This window comes from Brachionichthys hirsutus, chromosome 1 (genome assembly GCF_040956055.1).
Source record: "Brachionichthys hirsutus isolate HB-005 chromosome 1, CSIRO-AGI_Bhir_v1, whole genome shotgun sequence".
NCBI lineage: Eukaryota > Metazoa > Chordata > Actinopteri > Lophiiformes > Brachionichthyidae > Brachionichthys > Brachionichthys hirsutus.
Window position 1 is genome coordinate 11,535,670 of NC_090897.1, and position 19,567 is coordinate 11,555,236.

The 19,567-nt window shown below is 42.2% G+C and overlaps 2 protein-coding genes across 2 annotated transcripts; one reads left to right on the forward strand and one right to left on the reverse strand.

The window, feature by feature from the left end:
* Positions 1-671: 671 nt before the first annotated feature.
* Positions 672-15,502, reverse strand: phka2 (phosphorylase kinase, alpha 2 (liver)). Its single transcript, XM_068750602.1, has 32 exons — positions 15,425-15,502; positions 13,838-13,996; positions 13,098-13,145; positions 12,261-12,429; positions 11,941-12,023; positions 11,684-11,764; positions 11,473-11,571; positions 11,251-11,397; positions 11,056-11,109; positions 10,833-10,955; positions 10,646-10,741; positions 10,363-10,470; positions 9,823-9,901; positions 9,111-9,245; positions 8,906-9,015; positions 8,637-8,781; positions 8,364-8,442; positions 8,115-8,239; positions 7,834-8,028; positions 7,289-7,398; positions 7,065-7,201; positions 6,796-6,958; positions 6,217-6,296; positions 6,059-6,137; positions 5,856-5,985; positions 5,666-5,767; positions 4,918-5,036; positions 4,063-4,086; positions 3,507-3,560; positions 1,634-1,867; positions 1,350-1,550; positions 672-1,273 (listed from the first exon to the last, which is right to left on the reverse strand). Exons 1-32 carry the CDS (start codon positions 15,500-15,502, stop codon positions 1,100-1,102), a joined length of 3,720 nt encoding a protein of 1,239 aa, XP_068606703.1. The 3' UTR covers positions 672-1,099.
* A 725-nt stretch (positions 15,503-16,227) lies between these two features.
* Positions 16,228-19,545, forward strand: LOC137910185 (AP-1 complex subunit sigma-2-like). The gene is made up of 5 exons (XM_068754656.1): positions 16,228-16,352; positions 16,776-16,954; positions 17,881-17,989; positions 18,141-18,278; positions 18,863-19,545. The coding sequence occupies exons 2-5, from the start codon at positions 16,776-16,778 to the stop codon at positions 18,908-18,910; spliced, it is 474 nt and encodes a 157-aa protein (XP_068610757.1). The 5' UTR covers positions 16,228-16,352; the 3' UTR covers positions 18,911-19,545.
* Positions 19,546-19,567: the final 22 nt, after the last annotated feature.

Here is a 19,567-nt window from a genome sequence, read left to right on the forward strand (position 1 = left end):
TGTCTCCAGTCCAGTGTCGTGTTATGGAGGACAGCTGGTGATGTTCCGTTGCCACGCTGGCTACAAGCTCCGTGGATATAAAGCCAACTGCTGTGTGTGTCTGGACACTGGTCCCAGGACATTCCAAATAGTGTCAGCGAGTATCTCCATTCCTGAACATGGACCTACTTTTCTTTAGTAAAGTATTTGGACACAAATATATTTGTTTACTCAAAATCATCTGGTGATTTAAAGAATGAATAAACGCTACTGCTGTTACAGATTCAAAGTGGCCGCCTCCAGCCCGATACCTCTCTTTTCTCCATCTAAAATGACCCTGAAAGTCACCCCACATTCATTCTAGCTGTCTCTGAACAAATCTCTTCTCTGTCTGCATTGTTTATCTTCAGAATTGACACCGTGTTTGGTGAATAATAAAGGCTTTTCCCAGCTGTGCACTCACTCCCAGCACGACAACCAGAGCCTGAAGCTGGAGTCAGTTACCATGACTTTATATGCCCTTCCTCCTAAGCTCTTCATCAATCACGTGCATTAATTAAATCACCTCAGAGTGAAAATGTCTGACCCGTGGGGCAACAGCTGGAGCTCTGACTGGCTTCCTACGAACGGATGTCACAAACGGGGAAAAACAAGGTTCCAACTGTTGGGCAAACTATTTTTATTATTCTGTGAGCATGCTTACATTACAATAAACATACTTTTCAAATGTAGATGTGTAGCAACTATATTGTTTAAACTAAAATAGCCATCAGTAGAGCGCAGACCTCTGCCAAAAACTGAACAGCCAGTCCATGTTACCATGGAAATATCCAGAAGCTTTTGTGTAGTCTCGCTTATATAAAGACCAAACTACCAAACTACAGGAATCACATGAAAACATTAAGTCCTTGAATGAAGTAATAACTGAACAGGAATTGTTTAACAGGTTGTCTACATAATGTAGTTCACATTTGCGATATATAAAGTCGACTTAACAGTAAATACTCACAAGCACCAAATGAACTGTGTGTCGTGAAAAATAAACGCTTTCACTTTTGTTTTAAAATGCCTCCTTCGTTACAAGTCAGTCAGTCAGCAGCAAGACAAAGCATTTTGGTTTTCACTGCATCAGGCAGCTGGAACTTGGCAGGAAGTCCTGCACGTAAGTAATCGCTGCCTTGGACAGATAGGTCATGGTACCGTAGCTGCCACTGGGTGCACTGTCATAGAAGAAGTTACAGATTCCTGTAGCTGGGTCCTTCTCGAGGAAATACTCACTGGCACCATGGGATTTCTGGCGGTAGTAAAGGAAGAACAGAGTGAACCCCTGAAAATATGTACAAATAAATTCATATCTTTCCAAACAGTACCTGGTCACTGAGGAAGATGTCATTGGCCAGATGCAGGATGCTGTCCACAAGGATAATGCCGCCAATGCTGTCCACATCCACGTCAGCTACCAGACCGAGAACCATCACAGTCTCCACCAGCAGCTGCCGATACTCCGGCTGAGGGACGTGGTTCAGGACAGACTCCACCTGCACTGCAAACTTGATCTCCCCTGCTGTCATCTACACAGACAACTCAGACTATCACACAAACACACACACAAGATGCTCTAAATCCAGCGCTAGCAGCAAATGCAAAATGCTACCTCTCTTGTTGTAGAAGAAGGCAACACATATCCATCAATGGACAGACCATGACACTTCTGCAGGATCTTCCAGACCTTTTGGTAGAAACCCACTGGTACTCTATTAATGGCCCCATCCAGCCTGCGTCTCCTCAGCCACTGGCCTTGCCTGTCCTCCCAGTGTAGCTGGCCATCAACAGGACAAGGTCCCACTGGGGACAGGATCCCACTGGGGGTGGAGGGGCTGCTGCAACGCTGTGGTGATAGAAAGGAAGATACTGAAACAACATATTTAGCAGACGACTGTACTCCAACCTTATGGCCATGTATTTGAAATGTCTGAGACGAGCAGGATCTATAGAGCTAGAACAATGATGGAGAAGGGTGTCGGTGAAAATAAAAAAGTGCTGTTGAAAAATAAGACAAACAGATTAAAATAATAATAACATCCAAACATTTATTTTTGCTTAAGATGCACTGGCACTGGGAGAAGATCCACTGAAAAGAAAAACCAATAAAGAATAAAAAACGTTTTTGTTGTTTTCTATCTCAGCGTTTGCTGGTGTTGATTAGTCTGTCTTGTCTACTGACATTACACGAACACTAAGTGGCAGATTTGTATCAAATTGAGGTGAGGAGGTTGGTCACTCGAATAACCCATTTAATTACCGGTATGTCTTTTCCTTCGCCATTGTGAGGCAGACTCATTATGTGTGAAATACTTAATGCATATTCATGAATTTGGTGGACAACGGGGGCTTGTCTCAAAAGTGCAACATTCTGTATCCACACCTCGCACACAGCTTCAACAAGTTCTCCTGAAACATTTTCGCCTTTATCTTGTCAAATCATAGCATCCAAAGTACTTTCTCAGAGTTCATCTCTACTGAACTCTAGACATGAATTTGGGCTTGCTGTGCTACATGCAGGTCTGGAAGCCTCCAGCTGTGAGCGTCAAACAGGGATGAGTATTGGGCCACAGAGGTTTGGGAGTATTTGAGACTATTAATCATATTTTAAACGGGCAATTTTTTATTCAAAAGTAGTACTTCCCATGTCTATAAACAAAGTTTGATGTGTCAAACCAGTGCAGCTCCCCTTTAAGACAGCAACTTAAAGGCCTTGGAACAACTGGGCACCGGTCTGTGTTATCAGGGTTATGATTGGAAGTGATTAACAGAACCTCTTCACATTTTGATACTATGCACAGACAGATGCTATAAACGTTGATCGTACTATAAGAAAATACATGTAAATAAGGTCGAAGTATTTACCGACCATAGTATTTCTCCATGTAATCAATCGTGCATAAATAAATCATGAACGATTCCACAAATGAAAGACATTCCAGCAGAGATGTGCTCTTACAGGACCAGGATAAGGCTACTGCTTCTCTTTCTTTGGGTAATTAACAATTATTGAACACTGACCATAAAAAAGAGAAACTTTTTCAATACCATGTTTGTAGAGACTAATTATAGATTATCTATATGATCCCTCCATCCATGGATTTACTAAACTTAAATGAGGTAAGCTGCTGCAATGGTTGCATGTTAACTTATTATGATAAATGCCATGTATAATGTAAAGAAGGACTCTGTCGCAATGTACCACTGAGCTTCTCCATCATAAGGCATTGCATAATAGAGTTCAATGGATGCATGTTGTTGGTACGATCTAGTGTTGTTTATACATTAGATCATTTATTGAGAAAAAAAATAATAGAAAGAGCAGCCTTATCCTTAAATGGAACGTTTCGGTGTCAAAGGAAAATCTGAATAAAAATTGATAATAAGAACTAAAAAGTTTTGATAAGTGAATACATGCAATTTAACCACAGCACCTTAGGAAAGGCAGCGAAGCCACTTGAAGCAGATGAGGTGAAATGGTTTACCGTGGAGCGAGGAGAAGTCACATTGCTACTCAAGGAAAGACCTCCGCTGCAGATCTACACACGAATATGGATGACAGACAACAGTTCGAGATGGTTCACATGGTTATCCACACTGCAGCCACGATGATGCTGTAGCCACACAGAGCAGTGTTGCTGGAGACGGTCGAGCTGGAACGTAACATGCGGATTTCAACGCCACAAAAGCATCTAGTGAGAAAAAGATCCTTGAGAACAACATGACCGACCATAAGACAGAAATATTGACAGATTGCTGATCACAATCACACTCATGAGTTGATAATACGTTCTGATAAGTAGCTCTATAAGGATCTAGATCTGTACAAGAGCTTAGAAATTGTGAAAACAATGTTAAATGTAAAGCTTTTTTTGCAATTATTATGTAATGTTTGAAAGAGTAGCAAAGCTTGTGATGAAGTGAGAGCTGTTCCAGCTATGGAGGTGAAGTGGTTTATGAAGAAGGGCATGACTGGCAGCCTGATTGGCTTGTCTGAGTTTAGAAACAGCCACATGCTTGATATTATCAAACTCAACCCACACTGAGAGGCCGAGAGTCGTCCAGCTGCAACCGAGAGCAGGAACACAGTTATTACAGAGACAGGTACTGCAGGAAGGCAGGAAGGAAGGAAGGAAGGAAGGGAGGAAAGCAGGCAGGTAGGTAATTAGGAAGGTAGGAAGGAAAGCAGGTAGGTAGGTAGCAGTGCTATCATGCAAAAAACAGATTTTTTTTTATAATTATCCAGTGATTTGTACTAAACAGTTATTTTCCATTTAACTTGAACAATGTTAGATTATTTTTCATTTAATATTAAAATGTTCACATTTATTTTTACTGAGATACTGAGAAGAGGTGTGCGGTGAGGCAGCAGCCAGCTGAGCCTCACCATGGATTGATCTATCACTCTTCTAACGGTGCTAACCTGCTATAAAAAGAAAACATATTTCTGTCTCTCTGTATGTCGATATTTACAATAGCTAAATTACCATAGTTCAACTGATATAATGTAGTGTTTGTCTGTCAACAACTGTATTTGTGTGTAATGTGTTTCTTTCGCTGAGTGCTCATAAAATGGCTGTAAAAGAGGAACTAGGTGAGGCATGCAGTTTTCCTGTCTCATGGTAGGAGGCGCTGTGATCCCAGGGATTCTATTTGCGACTCGTCATCTACAGAGTAAGTTACAGTTAGCTACAGTGCTGATACAAACTGTTAACTGCTGCCAATCAAATGGTGACTAAGAGACTTTGTAGGGTTCATAAATGTGTAAATCTGTTAAAGTCATGAACCTCACTGCACGTCACTGGTAGGCAGCCCGACAGGCAGGCTCGTAAGTCTGCAGGCAGACAGCATGGTAGGAAGGTAGGTAGCTAGATATATTTCTTCAGGGCAGCTCACCTGCTTAATCTCACTCTTGAGCTTGTGTATTCCTGTGCGTTCAGTTTTTGTGGCTCCAGTGTGGCCTAGTTCATGGATGGAGATGCCAGGACTTGTGGTTGTTGAGTGGACTGGGCGCACTATTTAACAAACAAACAAAAATAAACAATACATAAATATTGATTGTGATCCGTATGGGAAAACATTTCATTTTGACCAGAGTCATTAGAATAATATGAACCTCTTTAAATCCCAAGCCAATCCATGTTGGGATATTTCACTGAAGAAACGAGACTGGATTAGAAATAAGTGGATGAACAAAGTCAGCAGATTTCATCCTTTGAGAAGCATGTCTGTACCAAATGGCACGCCGATGCATTACGCGGCTGCCAACTTCCTAGAGTCTGGGCAAACGTGCTACAGTCTAGAAACTAACAACGCCATTTGTGGGTCCATAATGCTATCGTGGCAATAACTACATGACCACAGAGACAACTAATTCCACCTGTAAACTTGAAGGGTAATAAATAATAATAATTATAAATGGTCTCATAATTATCTTACTAATGATCGTGTTTTATTTTAAACGTTTTCAATTTCACCTTGTTGCTTTATTTCTTTTGTACTTATTCCTCTGTTTGGCTCATTCTGACTTTTCCTCTGCAAAACGTCAAACTGAAACCTAAGGTTGCATTGTGCATTAGATGTACATTTTTTCATACACTGTCGACACAAGCAGAGGCAGAGAGAGAAAGGGAAACAGACTCACTGCTTCTCTCCACCCCGAACTCTTTGCCACTGAGGATGTGATGCAGCAGGTTCTTCATGTCAAAAGGACTCAGGCTCATCAAACTCTCAGATGCCTCCTCACCTACAACGAAGTTGCATGGCACGTCATTGTTAATGTTCACGGTGGTTTATGTTCAGAGCCGTATGGACGGTATCACCTGTCCTCGTACCAGAGCAGTGCAGGCTGCGAGCCAGCTCAGTGGCCATCACTTGCATAATGAGACCTATCCTGAGCCGGAGCATGTCCCCAAACAGTGCGGGCTGGGAGCGCATGTACATAGCGAGATAGACCATGATCTCCTGTGTGACAAAACACGGCCATTAGGATAGTGTATGAAGTGTCTTTTGGTGGATCGTAATGTTGCGGATTTACCTGAGTGAGCACAGCGACACTGATGTCCTGACCGCTGGCTTCGTAGATCAGAGTGTTCAACTCTTCGGGAGGAAGTGGACTAAACAGGAAGAAGGAAGATGTTTATTATTTGGTCATTTTAATTGAACAACCTCGAACCGTGACAGGAAATCTCTTACACGGAGATGACTCTTTCCCTGGGCTCAGGAGGTAACCCTACAGTCAGCTGTTTGTGATGCGAGATCAGATCAGTGCAAGCCTGAGGCACAAACACAAAGATGGAATGAAATGATCAAAACAGCATCACATTATGACTACCGGTAGTTATTGTGTTTAAAACATGTAAAGTGTGAGTTTTATTCAGTTCCCCTGACTATTTCTACTCTGTCTGGAGTCCCGTTCATTCACTGTTCATCTTACATTCTGCGTTCTTCTTGGAGCTTTTCTTTAATCCCATCAGTTTACCTTTGGGTTTTATTGATTGTTTCCACCTGCCACTTGTTAACTCTAAGTATTTAAGTCTTGTGTTTATGCATCAGGTTGTCACACATTCCAGTTCTCGCCCTTGTGTGTCCTTGGTAACCCATGTACGGTATAAATAACAGCAGAGTATTAATATAAACCAAACCAATGGGCCTGACAACTGCTGTCATTGAGACAAACACAAAACAGTTATATTTGTATTTGTGTTTACGTATGCTTGAGAAGATGTTGCCAAATCGGAAACGTATCTCTAACGCAACAATTCCTGGCCTTACCTCAGCGAGGGCCTCCACTCTCTTCCGCAGGATTCCAGAAATGTATCGGATGAGTCCCCATTCTTTACAGGCTCCAGCTTGTTCATACAGCTCCTCCAGTAGGGCGCGCACGCTGACCCCCCCCTGCCCAGGACCCGACAACTCCACCAGCCAATCAGCTCCTCTGGCCATCAGAAGGAAACACATACCAGCTATGTTAATCACAAATGATGACAGATACTTTATTCGTGTCTAAATGCGGACAGGAGTGCAATGATGCCAACACGTACTTCATTATGTAAAGGATGTAGAGTATGTCAGCCTGGTCCTGCAGTGTTGGACACTCCTTCAGGTGTCTGACCAATGCTGCAAAGTCTGTGTTGCCCTGAGAGTCCCGAGGCAGGTGCAGGTCAGCAACACTGTGGGCCTTGCGAGGAACCCAGGAGGAAATACACTCTGGCATTAAAATGAAGTCACAGGAGAAATCACTCAAGGAAGGATCTGACGCGCTTACCTTGTGCTGTTTTGCATGTTGGCCGTGCTGAGGATGAGGAACTACAAGCAGGTTGAGAGACCTGCGGTGTTTGGTCTTAACATGAGTCACAGGTAGATACATGGAAGATGCTGGAACACGCACACACACACACGCTTGTCTGAATGTGATCTGTGTTGTTGTTGTTTTATACTGTATATCCTGCAGTGCCCAGGTAAGACATTGATTATTCCAATAACAGGCTTTTACTTTGTTGTTTTGAACAAGAGATTGGATTTAGACCTGGAGCAAATGAAAGAACGACTGGGAGGGTTTATAAGAAATCAAACTAGTCCCCTAGTTCGATTAAATATGGATATCAGCGAGGTTCTTCCTCTTCCTTTAAGTCGTGAACCATTCACGCCGTTGTCACCTACAGTAATGATATGCTACACATCTTTATGAATTCTCCTTTGCGTCTCTTCTTTGTGCATTTTTCATTAAAGTTAATTAAAAGTGTTTAGGAAAAACAAGGTGGTTTTTTTTTGGCTATCCTTCCACAGAAAGCTGAACTTCTAACAGCTCACCAGGCATGTTCAGGCCCTGGACCTGGGCCATAAAAGACAGGATATCCCTGGTAGTGTGTTCAGCACTAAAGATGTGGTGCTGCCCCCCCTGGGTGGGAGGAAGATGGCATTTGGTGGTGGTGCTGTGAAGGAGCTGGGTGAGGTACTGGTCAAACATGTCTTTGGAGCTTTCTGGAATTAAATACACACAATCCACTACTAACAAATAAAAGCGAACATGATTTAAGTAAACATACAAATTCTGTTTATTAAACTACCTGAGGACCCACAGTTGTCATAACCCTCTTCATATTCATCATCAGCCTCCTCATCCTCAAGTAAACTGTCACCATTCTCTTCATCCAGAAAACTGAGACGAGTGTGGAACGAAGTCGTCTGGAAACTGGAGAGGTCTGACATCTGCACCCTGGAGTAACATGAAATACCCACATATGTGCATGAGACGTAACATGTGAGATCACAGGTAAAAAAAAAAAAACAGATTCTATTGGTAGAAATATTAAATGTCCTATGACTAAATGGAAACAAACCTCGCTCCAGCAAAATAGCCATCCTGTAGTTTCCTGAGCGTAGCTAAAATGCACGGATCAAGGGCATCTCCATCATCAACTGGACATGAAATGAAAATATTGTGAAACCATTTTACAAAACAGCAATATGGAAAAATACAGATTTATGTCTGACACAAGTTTTGAGTGAATTCCTCTTCCTAAAACATTAAGTACGCTTCACCGACTTCAACAAGGTGTCGTGTGCGGGACTCAGCTATAGACTGATTTACTATGGATCAAGAGCCTTATTACCCAGCATGCTGCGGGTGACGGGGAAAGTGAGTGTGGGTCGTCCGGTCATCCTCCAGCATGAGGAGAGGTAGGCCAGCTCTGTCCGTAGCATCTCAACAATCATCTGGTTGTCCAGTGCCAGGTAGAAGTGGTACTGATCCAAGAACTCCACAATGAGCAGAGAAAAGAGACAAAGTCTGAATGCAAGAAACCGAAGTCTACTAATAATTATTATATGTCTATAATCTATATGTTATATTATATGTATATGTCAGTCATGCCGGTTTTACCTGTGGGGTAAAAATGTAAGAGTGATTTCTGATCTCGTAGAATTTGGATGTTCCGAGAACTCCTATGTGTCTGTATGGCCTCCCACTCAAATGCAGCTTCTTGCAGTTTCCTGTGCCCGCGACAAATTAAGCTACTCTTAGATCTCATAAGATATATTCTTAATAAACCATAACAAGTACAGTAAGGAAACAGTGCTTAGTTTACCCAGTCTGACATAGACATGGCTCAGGATCCGAGCAGGCATGATTCTGAGTGGCGACACCTCTGACATCGTCTGGACCATAATCTCATGGCTGCGCAACATCTCCTGGATCTCCTCTGACTCTGCTACAACACAAACTGGCACACCGAAGGAAGTTCTATAAAGTCTACTAATGCAACTAAGACAAAACAATTCTTGTCGGCGTTCTTTTGCATTCCTGATATTTGTAAAGCTGTGTTGGATCTATCATTGTCTGACACTAAATAAAGTCTGATGATATGGGGTTGAGTCTCGGTGAGATATATTCAGCTGAGGTGCCTGTGGAAAGGTCTGTGGTCTAATCCCTAGATGATGGACGACAGAGCAGGTAGATGGTGAAATCTCATGTATTAATAAGTGATACTGGTTTGTGTTACAAAACATTTTGAGAAGCAGCACATATGCAAAATAAATATAATTTCAGCTCTAATTTTGCCCGTTCAAAATGCTACAGCAAGATGAGCAAGAGTGATAAGAATTTAGACGGTTTTAATGAAAAAGTAAACCTGCTTCTCTGTTTTAAGTCAATGCGAACTTGTTTCAGTAACATAATGGGGCATCACTGACGCTTCGAGAAGTGTCTCAGGGTTTTAAACGATGACTGTGGAATGGAATATTGAATAATTCTAACTCATGATTTGACCTTTTTAAATAACATTATAATTGACCACCAACCTTGTACGACAACATCTGGCTTGAAGTTTGTAGAGAATCTCCTGTTGAGAGGATCTACCTCTCCTGGTGCGAGAAATCCCTTGTAAGAAGAAGTAAAGTAGATAGCAAGTGACTGATTCCAAGAAAAAAAGTCGTTTTTTCTGTGTTTTCATAAAAAGATAGGGGGTCTTTCCAGTAAACTGCCCCCAACACCATTTCCCTACTGACAGCCTTTGTAGGCAGGTTTAAAAACCATCCCAAACCTTAAAGAAGTGGATTATTGCTGTTTTATTGCTGTTCAGCTTGAAGCTCATCACGTCCTGAACCTAGATGAAGGGCGCCTCAACAAGTCCGAGCCTGATGGTGAACACACTTGTCTAAGTGGCAAAGAGCGAGAAAAGCCCTTGGTATATCAATCTTCATCAGCACCTCCATCGCTCATTTGTCATTTAAAGTGAAAATAATCCCTGACGTGTGGCATCCTCTACTGTTGTCATAGTCACAATAATAACGTATTGCAAGCTAACATCGGAGGAGGTAGGCGGAGGGTCCTGTGCCTACCTCAGCCAGAAGACAGCCCAAGATGTAGAGCGATTGCCCCCACATGTGTGGCAGCTGCCCCATGGCCACTCTGTCCACTGAGTGAGGGTTGTTGTACTCCTCCTCCACCTGGAAGAGGAATCAATATCATCTCATGCTAATGAGGCTGCCTGATATACTTGTGTATTTTATTACCACAGCAGCAGCATATATGTATGACTGAGTATTCAACAGAGAGATCACGGTGTCGCCAGTTTTTTCGGCAAATGAGAAGAAAATAAAAATGCATCAGCTCTAGTTATACCTTATCATGAGGCACAACGTAAAGTTCAGGAAGCAGTTTGATGCCATTCTTCTCCCTGATCAAAACACCCTCCAGTGCCTCGCGGTACTCCTGCACCTGTACAGAGAACGGGTCCCCCAGAGTAACATTATGACTGTTAATACAGTATTAAGAACAGCACAGAACGCAGTCCGTTTGATTTCAGTACCTGCACGGGATCTTCCGCAAAGATACCGTCCAGGATGAAATAAGTCCAGAACACCGGCCACTCGCATTCAATGTTCTCAAACAGCTTGAGCTCTGCAGGATCGTAGTGCAGCCGAGACGGGTCCTAGCAAGACGACAGCAAGGTACTACTGTAGGTATTTCAGTATTTACATGAAGGATGTTATAAATCCCCACGTTTAATTTACATTATCAGAATACCTCACCTCTTTGGGGCAGTGATATCCATCCCTGATGAAGCGACAGCAACCATAACGACCCTGACAATAAACAAACAGTGGATGTTTTACTATGCTAACTAAATTAGAGGTATCTGCACAGAAGAAATACAAGTTAATATAAAAATTGTGCAATTGTTCAATCAATACAAGAGGTTTGTGGTTCTAAAGCTTAGACTGCACCTGTAGTTTGCTTATAATTTCAGACTTGGTGATGGCCACCAGGTCAGCGTCCTCGATGGCAAAAGCAGGGAAAGAAATGACAGACAGAAGACCAGCGTCTATCTCCTTCGATGTTGAAGCTCTTGGCAGCATGGAGCACAGGATGGACTGAGGGACAACACACACGCTGCTGAGCGGAAGAACGCTGAGCAAGAGCCGATGCTGAGGAGACCTCAGTGGTACCTGGCAATGTTCCACTTCGTCAGGCAAGACATGGATGACTGACTTTGGCCCTCCATGCGCACCGAAAAGATCCAGCTCGTCTATGGCCTCCAGAGCGGCCTGCAAACCACCCCGGGGACTCGCAAATTTAGCCATGCAATGTATGTAATACACACAAACCACTTTAATGTGTTGTTCATAACACAGTTAATTATGACAATTAACATTCTACCTTAGCAATTCCTACAGAGCTGGCATTGAGCTCAGGGATTCCCTGGTTGGTCTTGTCACCTCGCTCCCACATACCGTAATCCTAAAGGAGAAAGAAAAAGAAATCCTGCATCAAAATCAAAAGAATACTTTTACTTTTAATACAAAATAATACCCCCCCCCCCCCCCCCCATTCAGCTTCTTAACGTCACTCATTATTTGTTTTAAACAAAGTCGCCTTCCTAGAAACCTCCACGCCAAACATCCACTGTTACTCACCGCCACTTTGTAAGCCGCCTCTATGTAGAAAACCAGATTTTGGATGAAGGCAACTTCATCCAGGTTTGAGATGATGCGAAGACCTGCATGATAACATGACACACTCAGTGAGATATTCATGTCCAGTGTTGTTTGTTGCATGATGAGCCTGGAAACTGTTAGATATCTGCGCAGTGATTCAGCTGTTCCTCTCCATAGTATGTGTGCCTTTGTTCAATTGCCTTGATGAGACAACCCTAAAAGTGATTCGCTGAGAGCACACAAACCCACAGATAAGGACGCTCATAGTATGTAAACACTGCTGTCCATCATTATTTTACCTGAGGCTGTCATCTGTGCCAGCATCAGGAGATAAATGGAAGTGGCGTCGACTTGAAGGTGGCCCCACTCGTCGTCCCCGACTACAGTGGCACAGGTGGGGGTATCATATTTGGCATGCAAGCAATCCTTTGTACTCTGGGTGCATTTGAACTCCTCCACCTTGTCCACCTGTAGATAATAAAAAAAGAAAATACACACCCCAACAAACAGCTCAGCAGAGCTTGTATAGGCCAAAGGGGAGGTGACTGTGGAGGGCAGGATGTCAACAAAAACGTGTTTTAATGTTTAGAGATAAAACAGAAAATCAGAAGCAGAAAGGATGTAGAAGATTAATCCCATAAATCCCTCTGGTTGCAAGATTGTTTGGATCAGAGATATAATTCTGACACAAAAAACTAATCGGATTATTTATATGTAACTATCAGGCCATCGCTCTCTGTTGACTCCTCAACATTTCCAAGCTTCGTATCTTTAGATCTACTGATGGAAGCAGAGGACGAGTTCTCTGTACTGAGCTCTGCAGCCTCTTCACACTCTGCAGCCACGCTTTCACCATCACCTCCACCTCATCATGGAGATGATCACCATCATATTAGTCATGAGGAAGTTCGGTCTTCTAACTAGTAATCTCTGTCACATGTCTAAACAGATAATGGCCGACTGGGATCAGAAATATCGAGAAGACATAAAATAATCCCAGACAGGTTTTCCTGACAGGAACACAGATTACAGTTAGGGTAAGGGTTGGGATTAGGGTTAATCAGGTTTTCTACCACCAGGATAAAATGCTGAGGTGTGCAAACACTGAACATGTGGAGATTTCATGTGCGTCTTACCTGTCTCATCATGCACTGCAGAAGCCCCTGCATCAGTTTCACCACACTCTGGCAACGAGCAACAACAGGTTCATGAGCAACATGCAATAATCTACAACCAAATGTCTCTGCAACCCAGATTATTATCCACTTTTAACAAGGGTGGGCGCTACTCTGATTTGAATCTCATTACAGCTCGAACATTTGCATGTTCATATATTCCTTTATACAACTGTAAGTGATGATTTAATAAATAAAATAATGACTGTAATTAGTTGTTGTTGTTTTTTACTTGAGTCATCAAGTGTTTAATCTGAACTGTAGAAAGATAAGAGTTTTTTTGGGACTCATGAGCCACTTGAAATCTCCTAGTCACTCTGAAAACAATTTAAATGTCTGTGACAATAGAGATGTTTTCTTTTCTTTTTTTTATATGAGTCCTTGTGATTTTCTTTGTTTTAAATGTATTGATTGACTTTTATTCATTAAACCTAACAAACGATTCACATTTTTACAAGAGCTAAAATAAATGTTTTCAATTCGCTAAACAAACAGACAAAAATGTAAATTATGCAATTCAAGATAATATGACCGAAATAAAATACATTTCCAATGTTTGTTTCCGTTTGAGAATGAGATACTACATTTAATTTAATGCACTATTTTAACTCATTCAGAAATCATTAACCCAACAAAGCAGTAAAGCAAACAGGCCTCGGCGCCCACATTAAACCGCTCCTCTCTTTGCATTACAAGCATACCTGCTCCAGTTCGTAGGCCTTGGCCTTGTCTTCATCGCGATCGGCATTCTTGCGGTAGGCCATGCCCAGCCCCCACACAGACAGAATGCTATACACATTGTCCCTCACCCAGGCGTCCTTCTTCTGGGCACTGGCAGGCAGCAGCCCAGTCACTGGATTCTGACACAAACACATAGAGACAGGCCTGATTTCCAGGAAAGAGTGGAGCTATCTAAAAACATGTTGAAAGGCTCTGTTTCATCTGTTTACAGACAAGCTGCCTTAAAAGCAGTCTTTATTGTCTGTTGATTTAGAGCAGCGCAAAATAACGATGTTCAGCATTGATTTATAAACGTATTTTCTCAATTCACTGTTCCATCAATGTTTTTACTTAAAACAATAGAATACAGCATAAACAGAAACAAGAAAAGCTAATTTGTTTTGCTTTATTGTCAGAACAATAATAATAACAATATTAATAATTATTATTATTATTATTATATTCAGTTCATTACAAAAAAGCAGCACAACACATTCGATTAATGTAAACGGTTTCTGTTGATTGACTTAAAAAAGCTCTACTAATAGTTTCATCTCTAAATCATGACGTTTATCTGTATATGTTTCTGTATATAACCTGCTGCTGCAACTTGAGAAAATATAAAATTTTTGCATTAATAAAGTTGATCTAATCTAATCTAATCCAATATATTATATCTAATAATAATTTAGAGTTGACTGTGTGGTATTATAATATTCAGGAAATATTTTACTGTTGTCTAAAAACTGAACTGGGTGACGGTTTTAAACTTAGCTGGGACTGAACTTTGCTCACGTCATGTTTATTCCCACACAGCTCAATCCCATGTGGAATACAAGATCCCCTACAAAACATCTGTATAAAGAACATATTCTGCAGGACAACATGCAGGATTTATCAAAACAAGTGAATGTTCATGTATGCAAATGCAGTGGAGGGAAATGTACCCAAGTGGTAAAATCATGTCCATTAAAATATACTTCTGCTCCACTAAATCTGGAGGAATTTCCTGAGCACTTATACAATATTAATTTGCCAGGTTTGGAGAATGGTTACTGTTAAGAGTTTCCTAAACTCTCCCTGCTTCTTTAATCCCATTCGTAGGTGTGTAATCACTGAATTATTATATAAACAATAATTCAGTTACAAGTTGGTGAGGAAAATCAGCGCTGAGGTTCGGCCCTGTCCCTTGTGGGTGTCCCAGGGTCCGAACAAAGGACTGTCTTCTTGTCCCCTCTTTGTAACACATCCATTTCAGTCCGTCCCCTGAGGGTGGGGCTCCGTCCCCTGTCGATCAGTCTATGTGTTGTCTCTGATGAGACTTGATGTGATCAATTTAACCAAATGCTGTGCAACCCTATTGTTCTGTCGGCATGCAATCATGTTGTGGAATTCCATCTAATGTGTAATAAATGTGTAACTCCTGGCCTGCAAACAGAGGCATGGATTGACAGCTATTACAAGTCAACAACAGTCTCCAGGATGACGCATAGAATCTTGAGTCTTTGTGCCACCATTTTTCAGCGCCGTCTCTTTCGTTTCCTGCGTCCTGCTGCGTCTGGGCTCACCTGGTGGCGCAGGATGGTCTCATGGACCAGCCTGGCGTAGCCATCCAGCTGCACTCCCGAGTTACTGCGGCTCCTCATCCTCGGCTATCCCTGCACGAACACACGTGATGTAAAACAGAGGTCAAACCGCGGTTATTTACGCGTGACTTTATGATGATTAGAGGTTTTCGGTTAATCGCCGGTGAAACTCACCGCGCAGTGACCCGTCTCTGAGTCACGCAGGGTGGATTTGACACATTCCACGGCGTCTGCTCGGATAAAGGTTGCTAGGCTAGCAGTAAGCTAGCTGTTTATGACAATATATACATTTTAACTTACGGTCTGTTTTCACACACATACAGCCCCGCAGGTCGCGTCAGCCTGCTGGAGATGTGGAATTAGGAAATCGAACCGGGAATACGTGACGTTTCATAGTGAGAGAGATTCGTGTGCAGAGTTCGTTCGTAACTACACAACCATTCCTAACACATTATGTCCCCGTTGTTTCTTTACTGGACGATAGAGGGCGACAAATTATCTAGATGTCTCAATTTTCTATCGGTTTTAATTTTAAGTAGTACTGTATTTAAAATAGTTCTTCAATAAATGTTGGTGCTGTAATTATGTGCTATATTAGGATCGGTGAATATGATGATGGAAAACCTTCAAACAGGAAGTTGTTCCTTTACGTCAGGAACAACGTCACGAATAACGGGATCTTTAAGCCAATCAAGTTCCACAGCCGAGGGTATTTAGACCAATCATAGCGCTGCTGTCTTCATCGACGCTTTCACGAGCGACCGTCACCCGCAAGGCGGAATAGCATCGCGGCGGTGCCTGGGACGATAACGTACAGGGACATAGCTTTATCGCAGTTCTTTATGCGTTTGGCATTAATTTGGCGGAGTTACTAGTCGTCTTCGTGACTAAATCGAAGGTCCGATCGAAGGTAAAGAGTCGTGTTTACTCCTCGTATCTGAGGTAGCTAGCTAAGCGTCGCCGGATGGGGCGCAAACGATACAACGTGTTGAAGTGAATATGAGGAAGGTTAGCTAACACGAGGTTAATAAGTAAACTCTTACTGAACGTATAGTTGTTCTTAGTCGATAATGCATATAATTCGATGACATGGTAGTGTAACTCGGGAATAATACGTGTGTCTCCTCGGGTGTTTCTTAACCGTGTTATTGTAAATTCTGACTTAATTTCCATATGTCTCATGGAAAACATTTAGACTGTTGTAATGTGGTTGCTTTGTCCCTTTGCCTATTTACCTCATCCTTGTTTCAGGGTAGCGTTTTCTCAAAATATTCTAAGATCATATCTGCCAACATCGACCATACACAACTTGTAGCTGAATTTGCTTTTTTAGATGCAGTTCATGCTGCTGTTCAGCCGGCAGGGAAAACTGCGGCTACAGAAGTGGTACGTGCCTCTGTCCGATAAAGAGAGGAAGAAGATCTCCAGAGACCTGGTCCAAACCATACTGGCCAGGAAGCCGAAGATGTGCAGCTTCTTGGAGTGGAGGGACCTCAAGATTGTGTACAAGAGGTAGGTGAATGCTAATATCAGTGTAGATGCTGCGCTGATACCTTCATACGCCATCGTGTCGTCTATTCAATGCACGTCGCGGTTTGTGAACCCTCCTATTCGGAGCCACCATCCAGCAGAGATATGTTTGCTTTACCAAACCTTGCCAGAATCTTCTCTTGTCATCTGAAAACAGTTTTTTTTTCAAGGGTAGTTTGACATCAATTTTAATTTTCTCAGCATCTGTGTTCTTTATACAGACCACCATTAGTTTCCGCTGATGTGGTTGCTCATCTTGCTGCGGCCTCATTATGTAGCTTGTTCGTGGTCTTGGCGCCGTTAAGAGACCCCCCACTCAACTGAAGTGTTTGGTACTAATGACAAATGCCAGAATAAAACTAGATTATCACAAAAGAACAGTGGAATGTTATTCCAATTATTACCTCCACAGTTTGCCACGATAACCATTAATGCACATCACAAGCTCTGGTATGAAAATCTCAGTCTTCACCAGATGGTTTTCCGGGAGATGTTATTATTATAGCCAGAAATGCTGGTCACGCTGTGACAGTGGTTGTCGAAGGGCAACAGAATGTATAGATAAAGTTTCTCTCAATAAAGGCTGTGGGCTGTGTTTGAAATCCCAAGACAAAGGTAGCCAGTGTTCCTTTAGTTCACCTTAATGCAATTTTAATCACCATTTAAACATTTCACTGTGGTCTAAATGAGATCTGATTTGTTCCAGTTTTATCTGCTCTATCACATGTGGATCAGTGGATATTTATGTCAATCGGTGATTATCTTGTCACGCACCGAGATATTTGACATTTAAATCTCACCATCTCTGACAGCAGCCGCCAAACAATGGAGGACAGCAATACAAGAGCCGAAGCGCTGATGTTTCTCCTCTGTGTGCTGCGTTTCATTTCTTTTGCTTCCTGTCTTAGATATGCGAGCCTGTACTTCTGTTGTGCCGTAGAGGATCAGGACAATGAGCTGATCACGCTGGAGATCATTCACAGATATGTGGAGCTGCTGGACAAATATTTTGGAAGTGTGAGTCTCAGAGACATTTTGCATGTTGCATGTTGACTGATACTGTGAGATGGGGCGAACAAATACATTAGATATTACACTTGCAGTGCATTTACTGTCTGCGAGGCCTCTCTTCTGATCTGCAGCTGTTTGTGGTGTTCTGGTATCACAGGTGTGTGAGTTGGATATTATCTTCAACTTTGAGAAGGCCTACTTCATCCTGGATGAGTTCCTGCTGGGGGGGGAGGCCCAGGAGACATCGAAGAAGAATGTGCTGAAGGCCATTGAACAGGCTGACCTACTGCAGGAGGTGCACACGGTTCCCATTAGAATGATCAACTACAGCTTAACAGCACTTGTACCAGGGCAGTAACTAGTTAACAAATGAATATGATCAGGTCTCTGAAACATCAGACGGTCTGGTATAATATACACCACAGTTTCCTTAGATGATTTTTGCAAGCAAATTTGGTCGTAAACATACAGAATCTAAGCCATTGATCAATTTGTTTTTGCCGGTTTCACCTCTGAACTGGTCCGAATGTCGATGGAATATCCCTTAGTGAGGCTCGTGCAACGCCAGACTCGCGTGTAAACCAAGGATGTTGATGTACTGTTCAGCTTGCAGACCTTCAGCTGTGTGTGTACGACTGCTGCACATTATTAATACCTCACCCGACAGAATCTGTGATTTACTTACTTCCACGCTTGCAGCACTGTAATTAAAGCCTGGATGACTGTTTCGGCTCGTAAACAGTCTGGCTCACTGAGGCCTCCTGTTCTGTCCCATTTAATAACTCACAATATTATTTAGAAGGGATGTGCTTTGTTCCAGAAAATATTTAACAGAGTTACAACAAAGAATATTCATCTTTTTTTCTCCCCCAACTCCAGGAAGCTGAGGCACCGCGGAGCGTTTTAGAAGAAATTGGGCTGACATAAATCATCAGCCTTGCAGTTCTGTCTCCCAGATGCAGATCTGGCAAACCCCCCCCCACCCCGTCTCTGTGCTGTCCTCTGCTGTCCACGGTGTTGGTCTTCTATGTGTATAATCACCAGCTGTACTGTATTATTCTGATCTGTAATGTTATTTAATGTGGTGCCAACTGTGGTTTTAATGTGTCCTTGATGCGCAAGCGCCTTTCACTGTATTCTGCAGTACCATTAGTGTACCGGTACTTCACGCCCCTAATTTAAAACTCCAGAGTACTATGTAGCAACGACATGCACTCACAAGCATCACATTAGCCACCGTTCACGATTGCCGCTTCTGTTGCTTCTTGTATAACACCATCAGAAGTCAAGAAAAATACTCTGAGATAGTTAAACGTTTAGATCCCCTAATGAATAGATTGCTACGCAATTTTAAAAAAAAAACAGTAATAAAAGGTGAAAAAAAATCCTGATATTTTCTTTTCCTAACCCAGGTAGGTGGAAATGAAATGTATCCTTTCACATTTTACATAGTATTAAAACAGTAGTCAGAACATTAATATTTAAATGTCTTAAGTTGGGTGGTGCAGTGGGTAGCACTAGCACCCTCACAGCAAGAAGGATTTTGGTTTGAGTCCTTTGTACAGTATTCTTTTATGTTCTCCC

Coding starts and splice junctions, on each gene's coding strand:
- phka2 (XM_068750602.1), bottom strand. CDS start 15,502: ATGAGGAGCCGCAGTAACTCGGGAGTGCAGCTGGATGGCTACGCCAGG. Junction 9,016..9,110: donor CCATGTCTATGTCAGACTGG/GTAAACTAAGCA, acceptor TCGCGGGCACAG/GAAACTGCAAGAAGCTGCAT. Junction 5,986..6,058: donor GTGTCGCTGTGCTCACTCAG/GTAAATCCGCAA, acceptor TTTGTCACACAG/GAGATCATGGTCTATCTCGC.
- LOC137910185 (XM_068754656.1), top strand. CDS start 16,776: ATGCAGTTCATGCTGCTGTTCAGCCGGCAGGGAAAACTGCGGCTACAG. Junction 17,990..18,140: donor TGGACAAATATTTTGGAAGT/GTGAGTCTCAGA, acceptor CTGGTATCACAG/GTGTGTGAGTTGGATATTAT. Junction 18,279..18,862: donor AGGCTGACCTACTGCAGGAG/GTGCACACGGTT, acceptor CCCCAACTCCAG/GAAGCTGAGGCACCGCGGAG.